Below are 15,251 nucleotides of genomic sequence, written 5' to 3'. Positions count from 1 at the left end.
TCCCTAACTGAACACAACATTTACGATCAATAAAATTCCCAGCTGCACCTGAATCGACTAGCGCCTTATGCTGGGAATGAGATGCAACCTGGGGGAATACTACAGGTATACATATGTGACCAACAGAGAGCTCTGGGTGAGTTGGGCGCCTACTCACCTGAAATGACTCCCCAGTGCGTGACCTGTTGCCTCGATCCCCTGGAGACCCTCCCCAGCACCGAACCGCAGTGTGTCCTCTACGGCCACAGTTGGTGTAGGGGACGGCCTCCCTCCAGGTCTCTCTCCTCCTCTCTCTAGCGCCAGCACCCCCGAGCTCCATAGGGCTCGGCTCGGAGGTGCTGGGGGATGGAATGGACGGCCCCAACTCCGGACGTCCGCGGGTGGCCAGCAGGGTATCCAGACGGATTGACATGTCCACCAGCTGGTCGAAGGTTAAATTGGTGTCCCTGCAGGCCAACTCTCGTCGAACGTCCTCTCGCAGGCTGCACCGATAGTGGTCGATGAGGGCCCTCTCATTCCACCCCGCATCTGCCGCTAGAGTCCGGAAGTCCAGGGCGAACTCCTGTGCGCTCCTCCTCCCCTGTCGGAGGTGGAACAGACGCTCCCCCGCCGCTTTACCCTCTGGGGGATGATCGAAAACAGCCCTGAAGCGGCGGGAGAACTCTGCGTAGCTGATGGTGGCGGCGTCTATTCCCCTCCATTCGGCATTGGCCCACTCTAAAGCCTTGCCTGAGAGACAGGAGATGAGGGCGGAAACACTCTCGTATCCCGAGGGCGCCGGGTGTATAGTTGCCAGGTAGAGCTCCACCTGAAGGAGGAACCCCTGACACCCGGCTGCGGTGCCATCATATGCCCTCGGGAGCGAGAGCCGAATCCCACTGGACTCCGGAGCTGGTATGATAGGGCTGGCCGATGGTGGTGGTACGGTAGGAGGAGGTGTGGGCAAGCCTCCTCTCTCCAATCGGCGCAGGGTGTTCATAACCTCTTGCATGGCGGCGCCGAGTTGCTGGATCATGGCGATCTGGCTGCTGACCCGCTCCTCCAGTGACTCGGTCACCGCTTCTGCTGCTCCTGCTGCTCCTGCTGACTCCATAGGTGGTGTGTTATTCTGTCAACGATTCTGATGTGGATGCGGTGGTGGAGTCAAGCGCAGGACACAGAAGAATAGTCAAGACGATTTTTACTAGATACTTAGTAAGGCACACACAAAAATAACAGCCTCCCAAAAAAACACACGAGGTGTAACAAAATACGCGAGTGCGTAAAATACCCACTAAGGCCACGGACACAGAACCTAAACATGCGGACAATAACACACAACATGCAAACCTAACAAAGGGGAACTTATAGGAGACATAATCATGACAGAATACGAGACAGGTGCACCAACTAGACATAACCAAACAAACATCGAAAACCTCAAGCGGTAGTAGCTAGTACTCCGGGGACGACGAACGCCGAAGCCTGCCCGAGCAAGGAGGAGGAGCAGCCTCGGCGGTCTCCGTGACACTCAATCAAATGGATATGGTATCTGTTGCAATCCCAAATACGTGTTTCAAAAGGAATCATCCGGATCATGTGTGTGTGTGCGTGTGCATGTGCATGTGTACACTGTAGATAGATAACATTCCTGGTAACTTGTGACTCAGGCTCTGTTCTCCTCTGTATGATCAGCCCAGGCTCAGCCCACTCCCTTGCCCCAGGCCAGGCATGCAGATATGGGATCTTTCTCTTTCCTCTCAAATTCAAGCTCCTTTATTGGCATGAAAAACATTGAGTTGTACATTGCGTTGTATACATTGTTGCCAAAGCAGTTGCCAAAGAAATATAACAAATATAAAAGTCTAAACACGGAAAATGAAACTATAACTAACTTATAACTAACTGTCATCCTCACCATTATATCAGTACTAACTACCATCATCATTACTACTACTACAACTACCACCACCATCATTACACTGCTATCATTACCATCACCCCTACTACCTACAATAATAATAATAAAAATAATAATAATAGTAATAACAATAATAATATTAAGTAAGTTACTGCTTACTATGCAGATTTTATTATTCAGTGTCCCTCAGGCTCTCTCTCTCTTTCTCTCTCTCCCCTTCTCACTCTCACTCTCTCTCTGTCTCTCTCTTTCTCTGTCTCTCTCTCTCTCTCTCTCTCTCTCTCTCTCTCTCTCTCTCTCTCTCTCTCTCTCTCTCTCTCTCTCTCTCTCTCTCTCTCTCTCTCTCTCTCTCTCTCTCTCTCTCTCTCTCTCTCTCTGTGTGTGTTTACTTCACCCCATGGTTCAAGCTGTGCAAACAATGTAAATCCATCATAGCGTTGTACATACAGTACGGACAGATGAATTACAGAGCTGAGGAGAGTGTAGCACAACATGCACGCAATGAGAGGAATTAGCAGGGTTGTTATGGTCAATTGACTCTGAACTCTGTTTGTTTGTATGCATACAGAAACACAACACTTACAGTAAGTGGCCAAATGTTACAGCCAACACAGGATTGTATTAGACCATTAACAATGTTCTGTTATTCCTCTGTTTGTATGCAATCTGACCCTGGTATGTAAACCAATGAGTGGCAGGGTGAAGGGGAGAGCAAGGCCTTCTTGCTCTACTTTGAGATGTCTTTGAGGGCTCCTTCCTTGCAGCCTGGTTTAGTGCTGCTGCTGTTGTACATACGTGCAATTTATGAGGGCCAATTATGTTGTATAATTCTGTGTGTGTGTGTGTGTGTTTATCTCTCTAGACCTGTCTCACGGAGAAAGGTCTTCCGAATTCTCAACCGGTTCCCTGAGCGTACGTGGCATGTCATGACTGATCATGAGCGTAGGCTCCCTGCTCATTGGCTCAGCTCTGTGCCAGTAATCTATGAGGGGCAGGGCATGGGATGGGCGGCCCACCTCAGGCTGAGGGATGACAGGGGGAACATAGAACTCTTCTTTCTCCTGCTGATCCAGGTTCTTCAGAATGGCCTTGGACAGGAAGTGAGGGTCATCCTCATGTTCATCTACAGGAAGTAAAAATTATATAGGGTTCATACTACGAGAGAGAGAGAGAGAGAGAGAGAGAGGCTGAGAGAGAGAGGCTGAGAAAGAGAGAGAGAGGGAGGCTGAGAGAGAGCGAGAGAGAGAGGTTGAGAGTTGAGAGAGAGGTTGAGAGAGGTTGAGAGAGAGGTTGAGAGAGAGAGAGAGAGAGAGAGAGAGAGAGAGAGAGAGAGAGAGAGAGCGAGAGAGCGAGAGAGCGAGAGAGCGAGAGAGCGAGAGCGAGAGAGCGAGAGAGCGAGAGAGCGAGAGAGCGAGAGAGAGAGCGAGAGAGAGAGAGAGAGAGAGAGAGAGAGAGAGAGAGAGAGAGAGAGAGAGAGAAGGACAGACAGATATCTAACCGTTGAGCAGGATGAGTCGGTAGCGGTTCCTGCACTCCAGTGAACGGTCCAGTATGTCCTGTAGAGTCCTGTAGAACAGCAGCACCTGCTCTCTCCTGTCCTTCTCCCCAAACCCTGCACTGCTCTCCTGAGACATCTTATACAGTGTCAGCAGAGGGGTGGCATACTCCACCACACAGTGATGGACCTACAGACACACACACACACACACACACAGGAGATACTGTGATTAGGCGTTTCAGTGCAAAAAATCTGCAAATGGGTTTATAGATTGTCCACACATTTGGCCACGGTGTTGCAAGTGTTGGGCTTTTCCAAGTTTGTTTTAGTATTTTCCAGAGCTCCATAAGCACTCACTGTTGATTCACAATTTGACCACATGGTGGTGCCAGTGTGATGCATTTCACTTTGAGATAGTGTTTGAGAATGTGCCTGTAAATGAATCACGCCTACCTGTCTGTCCTTGTCCAATACGCTGTAGACACTGTGCTTGTAGACACGCCCCCTGACACCTGCCCTGTCGATCTCTGTGTTAGGGAGGTTGTCATGGAAATTGATGTTAGTGTCCGCATCCTCCAGCTTGTGAGTGATGTTTGCGTTGAGAGGGAGGAGGATGAGGAGCTTTCTGGAACCCTTGGTCTCAAACGGACCTACCATATTTGAAGCACGGAACTCTGCGATAGAACCCTCCAACCCTACCAGAGAAACACACACATGCATGCACGGGCGCGCACACACACACAATGGGATACATGTACATTTGAACAGGAACACACACACAACGTTGACATGACAGCTTTTTGATTTATGAAATGAGCGCACTTCATGAATTAATGCTACTTACGAGGCAGAACCAGGTTGAGGTAGCCCAGGTGGAAAGACCAAGCCAGGCCATGAGCCACGTTCATCTTCCTCTTCTCACAGATCTCTGACACCTCCACCTCAGACGGACCCTGGACATGGGAGAGAGAAACAACAACCGGAAAATAACCAGAATTACTCACAGGACAAGAGAATGGGATAAAAAGATGGGAAGTAGGAATTAATGTTATACATTTTAGCTGAGCTTTGTGTGTGGGAGTTTGTGTGTGGGTGTCAGAAATAGGGCTGTGGCATTTTGTCAGCCGGTCTCACAGTAATTGACCGTTAATTAACATAAACACATTTAGCATCTCCAGGCCTCCACACATAAGAGCTGCATACTGTACAAGCCACTGATGCGCGCCTTTGGAACATCTACATTTAAAAAAGTCAAATGAATGAATTAATCAAATGAATCACAATAAATCAATTATGTATTTTAGTCAGGTCTAAAGAAACATTATGATATTTCAGAAGAACAGAATATGAGTTGGCCTACTGTATGTTATCTGGCTATGCTCCATGCCATAGGCTGTAGGCTTGTTCATTTAGCTGACAATATATGCTTATAAGTCCCGTGCCATTATTTTATATTATATGATTTTATAGTAAGAAGAATATAATTGAACTTAGCTGAATAAAATATAATTTCCTCATTCCAGAGCAAGTGCACATATGAAGTGGCTATGTTGAGCATAAAAGTGATCATATGAAACAGGTCCTATATGCTAGATTTAGAGTTATTTGGCAATGATACAAACCTTAGAATGTCTTCGAAATCAAAACATACTGCATATGGGCTGCATGATGCAACTACAGGCTATTGATGATTGAGAAAATCGCAAAATATGCTTGTGCTCTGTTCCTTGCCTCAAGCTGCACAGCTGTTCTCTTATCAAGTGATCATATTTTCACCCATCAGACTATTCTAAATGTAATCTACTCTTTACGAATATGTAAAATTAGTTTCGGGGGGGGGATACATGTTATCTGTATGCACTGGAATAGCGAATTTGGGCTTTGCAAATTGCAGAAAGGCAGAGCTGAAGTGGAGAAAGACAAATTTGCAGGTCCATTATGATATTCCAAGAGAGCAACTTGGCATATAACAAGGCAATTAGAAAATGCCAGACGGGCTCATTTTTCTAACTTGATCACTAATAATCAGAATAATTCGAGAGTGCTCTACACGACCATTGATGGCCTGATAAATCCTAACCCCGCAAACCTATGTGAACTTTCCTCCACATCTAAATGTGATGAGTTTGCGGTATATTTCAGAGATAAGATAACAAACATTAGGCTGGGTATCAATCAAGCAAGACCTGATGAGAAGTTTGATGATATGTGCCCTAGCCTACCACACAAAGGCACTATGGATTTATTTTCCCTGGTTGACACCGACATGCTCAGGAAAGTGATATCACAACTTAAGCCTTCTACCTGCCTTCTCGATCCTATCCCGCCACCTTCTTCAAAACAGTTTTTAATTGCATATCTGAAGAAGTTCAAGCTATTGTTAATCACTCCCTGTTCACAGGCACTTTCCCCACTGCACTAAAAACTGCTATGGTGAAACCCCTTCTGAAGAAAAGTAATCTAGATTCTTCAGCGTTTAGCAATTTTCGGCCATCTCCAACTTTCCATTCATAAGCAAAATTCTGGAGAAATTGGTTTTCAAACAGCAAAATTATTTTTCAAGTGCCAACTGTATTTTTGAAAAATTCCAATCTGATTTTCGGGCCCACCACAGCATAGTGAAAATGGTAAATGATCTTAGAGCCAACATAGATACCAGACAGCTCTCTGTCCTTGTACTCTTGGATTTAAGTGCTGCATTCGACACTGTTGTCCATGATGTCCTTCTGGACAGACTGGAGTGGTGGGTTGGCCTCTCTGGTCCAGTTCTAAATTGGTTTAGGACCTATTTAACCGGTTGAGAGTTTTTTGTCACCCTTGGTGAACCTTACTAAGAGAAAATACATATCACATGTGGCGTTCCACAAGTTTAGATTTTGGGTCCGGTACTGTTCAGTTTATATATGGTACCCCTTGGCAGCGTTATCAGAAAGCACATCACTGATTTTCACTGCTACGCAGATGATACACAACTTTCCATTTCTGTGTCACCAGAGGACTTTAGCTCCAAGGACAAATGATTAGACTGTATTAGTCATTTAAATACTTGGATGTCTCACAACTTCCTCCAGCTAAATCAAGACGAGACCGAGGTACTTATTGTTGGAGCCAAAATATAGAGAGAGAATCTGGCCACAGATTTTAATTCAAGGGCATTAAAGATAAAACACCAGGTACAAAACCTAGGTGTTATTTTAGATTCTGAACTCAATTTCTAATCACACATAAGGAATGTGACCAAAATAGCTTTTTACCACCTGAGGAACATTCCCAATGTGCAGCTGTTTTTCTCTCAGGCTGATTCAGAGAGAAACATTCATGATTTTATTACAAGCAGGCTTGACTACTGTAATGCTCTCCTGTCTGGTCTACCCAAGAAAGCCATTGGTCAACTGCAAAACTTACAGAATGCTGCAGCATGGGTACTGACCAAGACCAGACGGAGAGCACACATTATACCGGTTTTAAGGTCTCTGCACTGGCTGCCTGTGAGTTTTAGAATTAATTTTAAGATTCTTCTATTGGTTTTTAAATCAATCCATCATGTCAGACATGATTTTAAGTTATGTACCCAGTAAGTCCCTCAGGTTCTCTGGCATAGACCTTTTAACTATCCCAATGCCTAGGACCAAGAGGCATGGAGAGGAAGCCTTTAGTTACTATGCCCCCAGCCTCTGGAATAGCCTGCCAGAGAACCTGAGGGGGGCCGAAACTGTGGACATTTTTTAAAGAGATCTTAAAACACACCTTTTTAGCTTTGGTTTTTAGTCATCGCTGAAACTCCCCAACGGGCTCGGGAGGCAGAGGTCAAGTCATGCATCCCCCTGAAACCGCACTTCTTAACACCCGCCCACTTAACCCAGAAGCACCAATGTGTCAGAGGAAACACTGTTTAACTGACAATCAAGGTCAGCCTGCAGGCCTGCCACAAGGAGCCAAGTAAAGCCCCCCTGGCCAAACCCTCCCCTAACCCGGACGACACTGGGCCAATTGTGCGCCTCCTTATGGGACTCCCGATCACAGCTGGTTGTGTACAGCCTGGGTTCAAACCAGAGTCTGTAGCGACACCTCTAGCACTGCGATGCAGTGCCTTAGACTGCTGCGCCACTCGGGAGGCCCTGTTCTTTTGTTTTTTATCCTCTTATGTTTGTTATGTAGTGAATATATATATATATATATATATATATATATATTTTTTTTGTCATTTTAGCAGACGCTCTTATCCAGAGCGACTTACAGTTAGTGAGTACATACATTTTCATACTGGCCCCCCGTGGGAAACGAACCAACAACCCTGGCGTTGCAAGCGCCATGCTCTACCAACTGAGCTACAGGGGACTACATTTTCATTGTTTTTATTAGTTGTTTTCCGGTGAAGCATATTGTGTTGCATTCCATGTCTGAAATGTGCAGTATAAATAAAGCTTGATTTGATTTGATTTGACTAGCTATTCAAAATCAAATACAAATTCACTATAATTGTAGGCTACCTGTAAGTCGCCCTGCACAATCAATGAAACAACAGCACCCCCAGACTCATGTACAGTGGGGAAAAAAAGTATTTAGTCAGCCAACTTTTGTTATTGACCAAATACTTATTTTCCACCATAATTTGCAAATAAATTCATTAAAAATCCTACAATGTGATTTTCTGGATTTTCTTTTCTCAATTTGTCTGTCATAGTTGACGTGTACCTATCATGAGAATTACAGGCCTCTCTCATCTTTTTAAGTGGGAGAACTTGCACAATTGGTGGCTGACTAAATACTTTTTTCCCCCACTGTATATACATTTGGGAGTGTAGCATAATGTAACCAGTCCATCCAGTATGCATAATAATACAGTCCACACTCAAAGGCCATTACTCGAATTTGTTTAATTTTGGAGTATAGGCTAGAACAATTATGTACCAAAGACATCTTAAATCAGTTTTGTTTTATGTTTTTCTGCCATGGGTAATATGCGATAGGCTTTGTATTGTATAACGGCACAATCATAATTTTAATGAAGTTCTTTTTTTCGGCCTTGTTATCTAATATGCATATGGATGTTTTGAATTAATCATCACCTTATAAAGCGCTGTCCATTTCGTTGTGTTAGGCTTTGAAACAACATCCACAAGACCATGTTTTACACTCAGTTTCAACCTGTTGTTCTTCAAATTGATCATCACACTGAGGTGAGTTTTAAAAGCACTAAACTGTTTTGATGATAAATATTTGATGTGATTTTCGTTTGCATTTGAATTGATGTCAGAGTGGTTAGAGGGACAATAGAGCCCTGAGCACCAGGCCATTAGCAACCTGACGGTCGTTAGCTAGTTGGGTACTACTAATGCCAGACTGCATAAGAGGAGATTACCATGACTCAACAGTCATGTAGAAGTTTACTGCGGTCATGACTCATGGCGGTAATATGGTAACACAACAGCCCTAGTCAGAAAACCTCAGGGTTCCTCAATGGTCCCAGGGACTAGACTGCATGAACAGTGTGTTGCACCTCACTGGATACATAGCTCTTTCCATGTTTACTCTGTGGTGATTTAGGGAAGAATACTAGTTTCCTTAGAAATATTTGGGAAACACGATTTTCAGAAGAAATTAACCACAACAAAATGAAAGCTGCTTGGTGTATTTCAAAACAAGTCCATGCCACTTCTGCTGATTAGCTGACTAATAGGGGTTGACTAATAGCTGACTAATAGGGGTTACTCTTTTGGGTTTCAGGGGACAGAAATATGCGTCTCGTACAGTATCATTCACCTTCATTGGCTTTACGAAGGTAAACAGTGTTATTATTGGCATAAAGGAAAGAGTTTGGAGCACTAGACTGATGATGGGGCGGCAGGTAGCTTAGTGGTTAAGAGCGTTGTGCCAGTAACCGAAAGGTCGCTGGTTCTAATCCCCGAGCCGACTAGGTGAAAAATCTGTCGATGTGCCCTTGAGCAAGGCACTTAACCCTAATTGCTCCTGTAAGTCGCTCTGGTTAAGAGCGTCTGCTAAATGACCAAAAAATAAAATGATTAAAACTCAACCTGGAGACACATAGGGTCCTGTGTTGGTTCATACTGTGTGTGAGAGTTCCAGATTAGGCGCTTGTTATCTCACCAGTACTCCCAGGGTTTTGAGTAGAGGGTAGAGGACACAGGCCAGGATAACCATGCTCCACTGGTCCCTCCAGGGCTGGGGCTCGGTCAAGACAAACAGCAGCACTGCCAACCCCACACCCAGGAGGGTACACACACCCACACAGGCTGTCACCATCTGACCCAGCCTCCCACCACGGTATCTGGGCAGAGAGAAAGAGAGAGAGGAGAGAGGGAGAGGAAGTGAGAGAGAGGGAGGTAGAGCGAGAGGGAGGCAGGTAACATGTAAATATCCATGTAAATAACATGTAAATCAATTTATTCGGCTACCATGTTTTGTGAGTATGGAAGTTAATAAGTTCCCTCACCTGGTATTTGCATGATGCAGACATTCCTCTGAGAGAAGAAACACTCCGTGCAGTGAGGGCCCCACAGTCAGGATGAGTATCGCTGCAGCAACGTGTCTGAAGAAGCACTCAGGCTCCAAAACCAAGATAGCCACCGTCACCACGGTAGCCAATCCTATCGCACAGGCTTTGGGTAGACTCCCACGAGGCTGAGGGACCAGACACTCCTCCCCTCCCAACTGCTGCATCTGAGGAACAGACGTAACGAGACCATGACTTAGTATGATATAACACTACAGTAATCATCAGTAAACTCCTGTTCCTTTTGTCATTTTCACAACTTTTCTGGAATAACTTTCAATGAGGAACTATTCCCAGGGTTTGGGTTAGATTTCATCCTCTTCATCAGTGGCATCTTGTGTATGAGATTTCAGAATACGTCACATTAAAACATCCTGGTACGGAACATCGGCGAACTAAGAACAGCCATCTGAGAACAACTAAGAACCCAAATGTGTGTGTGTGTGTGTGTCTGTGTGTGTGTGTGTGGTATATAGGAGTAGTTACACTTCCTATATACACACACCTGCTTGCACTGTTTCAAAGATAATGCCGGTTTACCAGAAATCTAAACTGGCTAGTCCAGTATTGTGCAGTATTGTGCAAAGCCTGATTATCTTTTAGTCCTGAACTCAATTACTGGGGAACAATTACGTGAGATAATCCTACAATTGGGAATCTGATTATCATGAATACAATAATATGGCCAATCTCCTTAAGAGAACCCCTCAGCCTGATTTAAAACAAATATAATATATGGTAGAATGGGAGAGGATCACATTTAGTTTAGAAATAATAATTTTAGTCCAGTATAATACATCAGCTATTAAATGGTGCCCTGATGTTACCCATGCACTTCAGAGTAATGGAAACATACCATCATCTCCATGACTACATTCTCATACCACACAACATACATAATCTCATACACAATAAATACTTTTTTTCCATGAGGGAATTGTTATCCTATACCCAGATCTTCATTTGAAGGTTCAGTTCAAATGCAAACAAACGTTTTCAAAAGTTTGCACCTGACATTGATAATCTGCTGAGGTTTACCTTTCTTCTGTTTGGAGTGGTCCCAGTTCTAGAAAACAGAACAACAGAGACAATCCAAGAATGACAGAGATTAATAGAAATGATAAATAAGAGATCTCTTCCTCTTCCACGTTCTTTCTCACTGTTCTCTCTCTCCATCCATCCCTTTCTGTTATACAAACGTGGGTAATAGTTTCAGTTTCAGTTTGACAGAGGCGGAAGTGAGGCAATACTTCCCACACAATTAGCGATAAAGACCAATAGAGAGCGATAGAGTGTGATAGAGAAAGATAAAGGGATAGAGAGTGATAGAGAAAGATAAAGAGAGAGAGAGAGTGATAGAGAAAGATAAAGAGAGAGAGAGAGTGATCAAGAAAGATAAAGAGAGAGAGAGTCATAGAGAAAGAGAAAGAGATAGAGATAGTGTAGTGTCTGAAGGTCTATTGATTTTGCTGATGTTTGCAAATGGTGTAATAGATTAACTTTACTCTGCTTTGCTGAAGCATTTGGAAAAGCATTGCTACATAGGTTTCTTGGAATAGAGGACATTTAGAGATATGTGAAAGCCGGGGATTGGTTTATTAAAATCACGCCATACTATGTCACATAGGATACAAATACCATGTCTTAAACAAAGAAGGAGAAAAACAACATATTAACAGATTGGGCCGTTGTTCTCCAGATATCTGCAGATGTCTGTAAATTGATACTGTGATCTTTGATACAATAAACCTTTATAATCAAAGTACAGTGTAAGCGGACTTCTTATCATCACAGCATAATTAGCAACATATTTTGAGACACCACATAAATGGCGACAAGGATTTGGGACGTGCTACGTCTTTTCTCAGCATTCCATTCATGGGCTACGAAGTGACTCCCGCTCAAGACGCCGGCAGATAAGGTGAGATTACTCACAGTTCTTTGGGCGCTGGTCGGTTCGTGTGCTTGTGTCTGTGTTTGTTCAGATGTACCGTCAAAGGACTTGTGTGTGCGCTTTGCTGTTATTTGCTGTGGGATGAGAGTCCGTTCTAAATGTCTAACTTTGTTTGCGTTGGGAACAACGCAAACAGGGGGGAGAGTCTATAGAAATTATTGACACTGGGCACACATATTTTGGCTTGAAAAAAGTGTGAGAGAGTGTCCAGGAAAAGCATGAAGGAATAAGGCCAGGAATAAGGAAAAAGTATACTTTTAGGACGCCGTTGATTTAAGGAAGTGTTAGGCCTACTGCTGCTAGGTAGCTCTCTCTCTGCTCTCCCCCTCCCCTCTGTCTGTCCTTGATTGCAGGAGTGAAGTCTGGTGTGCGGGAGTCAGGGTTCCAGCTGCAGCTCATTCACCATAATCACCTCAGCCTTTAAGACCCGGTCAAACTTTCCACTCATCGTCAGATCATAGTCAAGACGACCATGTTAGTCTCGCTGCCGACTCAACCTGTTTGTTTTCGCTCTTTGTGTTTTTGGCCTGTTCTATTTACTTTTCTCCTGTGCCACAGATTATGGGAACCTGACTTCTGCCTCCGCTTCACTCCTGCCACCACCATTCTGCTCCCCACTACCGGACCTTCCTTTTGGACTCACCACGGACACTAGGACATTACGGTACCACACCTGCCCTGACCTGGATCTGTTACCCTCCCTGTAACCTGGACTTGCTCTTCCCCTATTATTGGAAACCTGGACTTTTGGAACATTGTAAATAAACCTGTTAAACCTTCTCTGGCTTGGTGTACTTGTCTGCATTTGGGTTCTAATCCAGTTAAATCATGACAGTATGATCTGACCAACATGAACCCAGCAGACAGTAGCTCGGATACCACCCCAGAGTGCACTCAAATTCGGACTGCTATAGCCAATCAGGACATTTTACTTGGCCAACATGATACCCTGTTTAAGACTATTGCTGAGAACAGTCAGGTGCTGTTTAATCAGGTTCAATTACTCACCAATCAGGTGTCTGTCCTTACTACCCAAGTTAATAATGCAACCCTCGGGCATGGCATACAAACTGCCCCTTCTCCTGCTCCACCTGTTTTTCCTGGCCCTCCAGCCCAGATCAGAGAGCCTTTTGTTCCTGCTCCAGAGCGCTATGATGGGAACATGGGAACCTGTGGTGAATTTTTGACTCAATGCTCGTTAGTGTTTGAACAACAGCCCCTCACCTACGCCTCAGAAAGAGCCCGTATTGCCTACCTTATCAACTCTACTAGCGGTTCCGCTCGTGCCTGGGGATCCGCGGTCTGGGAGAGTCAGTCGGACATTTGCAACGCTTACGTGGCCTTCTCCACTGAGATGAGGAAGGTTTTTGACCACCCCGTACGGGGCAAGGAGGCTGCGAAACGGTTGTTGTCTCTTCGGCAGGGGGTTCGCAGTGTGGCGGAGATGGCAGTGGAGTTTCGAACGTTAGCGGCAGTGAGCGGTTGGAATGACGAGGCATTACAAGGAGTGTTCATCAAGGCTTTGTCTGAGACTTTAAAAGATGAGTTGGTGTCATATGATGTATCGCCTACGCTGGATAATCTTATTTCACTCACAATCAGGTTGGATAATCGGATTCGGGAGCGCCGCCGGGAGAGGAGTGTTAGTTCCAAGCAACTGGTCTGTCGTCAACAAACTCCTTCCCGCATCTTCCCTACGGAGAAGGCCGAGTCTTCCCGAGTCGATACGAGGAGCACTGAACCCGAAGCCATGGAGGTGGGTCGTGCACGGTGTTCCTCTGAGGAGCGTGCACGTCGTATTCAGGCTCGGGTCTGCCTGTATTGTGGAGAAGCTGGTCATTTCGTTCCTTCCTGCCCAGTTCGTCCGGGAAAAGGGCCGGCTCATCATTATTGGGAGAAGTTTTGGTGAGCCGAGCAGCAGATTCTTCCTCTTCTCCCCGCATTCTGCTCCAGGCATCCCTCCAGTGGCAGTCCCAGAATTTCTCGGTTAGTGCGCTGGTTGACTCTGGTGCCGATGAAAGCTTTTTGGATCGAGAGTTGGCTCAACAAATGGAGTTAGAGACTGTTCCTATGGACTGTCCGCTGCAGGCTAAGAGGCTAAATGGACAATTGTTGACCCGTATTACTCATCAGACTGTTCCTGTTTGTCTCAGAGTGTCGGGTAATCATCAGGAGAACATTCAATTCCATATAATTGACTGCCCACAGACCCCCCTGGTCCTTGGTATCCCCTGGCTCATAAGACACAATCCACACATTGATTGGGTGACCGGTAGAATTGTTTCATGGAGCACATTTTGTCATGTGAATTGTTTGTGTTCTGCTCAGACCCCTGCCAGCACTGTGCCTCAACCTCCACTGGAGTCCATGGATCTTTCTGCTGTCCCTGACGTGTATCATGACCTGGCATCCGTTTTCTGCAAACACAGAGCTACTTCTCTTCCTCCTCACCGGCCTTACGACTGCGCCATTGACCTCCAGCCAGGAGCCCCTCTCCCCAGCAGTCGCCTGTACAATCTCTCCCGCCCGGAGACGGAGGCTATGGAGAACTACATTCGGGACTCCTTGGCGTCAGGTATTATTCGTCCTTCCTCGTCACCTGTAGGAGCGGGATTCTTTTTTGTTGCTAAGAAGGATAAGACCCTCAGACCCTGTATTGATTTCCGTGGACTTAACAACATCACCATTAAGAACAAATATTCTCTGCCTTTAATTAACTCTGCTTTTCCCCTCCTTCATGGTGCAACTATCTTCACTAAACTGGATCTACGAAATGCGTATCACCTGGTGCGCATTCATAAAGGTGATGAATGGAAGACTGCCTTCAACACACCTTTGGGACATTTTGAGTACCTGGTTATGCCTTTTGGGTTGTCCAATGCCCCTGCCGTTTTTCAGGCACTAGTCAATGATGTCCTTCGGGACATGTTGAATCGGTTTGTTTTTGTCTATCTGGATGATATCCTGATTTTTTTCAGAGTCCTCCCAGGAACACGAACTGCATGTGCGCCAGGTGTTGCAAAGGTTGTTGGAGAACAAACTGTTTGTGAAGATGGAGAAATGTGAATTTCATGTGTCTGAGACCTCTTTTTTGGGTTACATAATAGCTCAGGGGGAGTTGCGGATGGACCCAGCTAAGATCTCTGCTGTCACGGACTGGCCAGCCCCCTCCACCCGCAAACAACTTCAACGATTCCTGGGGTTTGCAAACTTCTACAGGAGGTTCATCAAGGACTACAGCCGCATTGCGGCACCACTCACCGCTCTCACCTCCATCGCACGACCGTTCGCTTGGAATGAAGGGGCCGAAGCAGCGTTTGAAGAACTGAAGCATCGCTTCGCCTCGGCTCCCATTCTGATGCAGCCGGACCCCGACCGCCAGTTT

General features: G+C 45.4%; 1 protein-coding gene across 1 annotated transcript; it reads right to left on the bottom strand.

Moving 5' to 3' along the window:
• Positions 1 to 1,739: 1,739 nt before the first annotated feature.
• LOC311117348 (stimulator of interferon genes protein-like) lies at positions 1,740 to 11,509 on the bottom strand. Its single transcript, XM_084192305.1, has 7 exons — positions 10,951 to 11,509; positions 9,853 to 10,079; positions 9,507 to 9,687; positions 4,243 to 4,351; positions 3,852 to 4,093; positions 3,399 to 3,585; positions 1,740 to 3,023 (listed from the first exon to the last, which is right to left on the bottom strand). The coding sequence occupies exons 1-7, from the start codon at positions 11,086 to 11,088 to the stop codon at positions 2,770 to 2,772; spliced, it is 1,338 nt and encodes a 445-aa protein (XP_084048431.1). The 5' UTR covers positions 11,089 to 11,509; the 3' UTR covers positions 1,740 to 2,769.
• Positions 11,510 to 15,251: the final 3,742 nt, after the last annotated feature.

This window comes from Coregonus lavaretus (assembly GCF_964263955.1).
Source record: "Coregonus lavaretus genome assembly, contig: HAP1_SCAFFOLD_2035, whole genome shotgun sequence".
NCBI classification, from domain to species: Eukaryota; Metazoa; Chordata; class Actinopteri; order Salmoniformes; family Salmonidae; genus Coregonus; species Coregonus lavaretus.
Note: the sequence above shows the minus strand (reverse complement) of the source record. Positions and strands in the feature narration are given on the sequence as shown.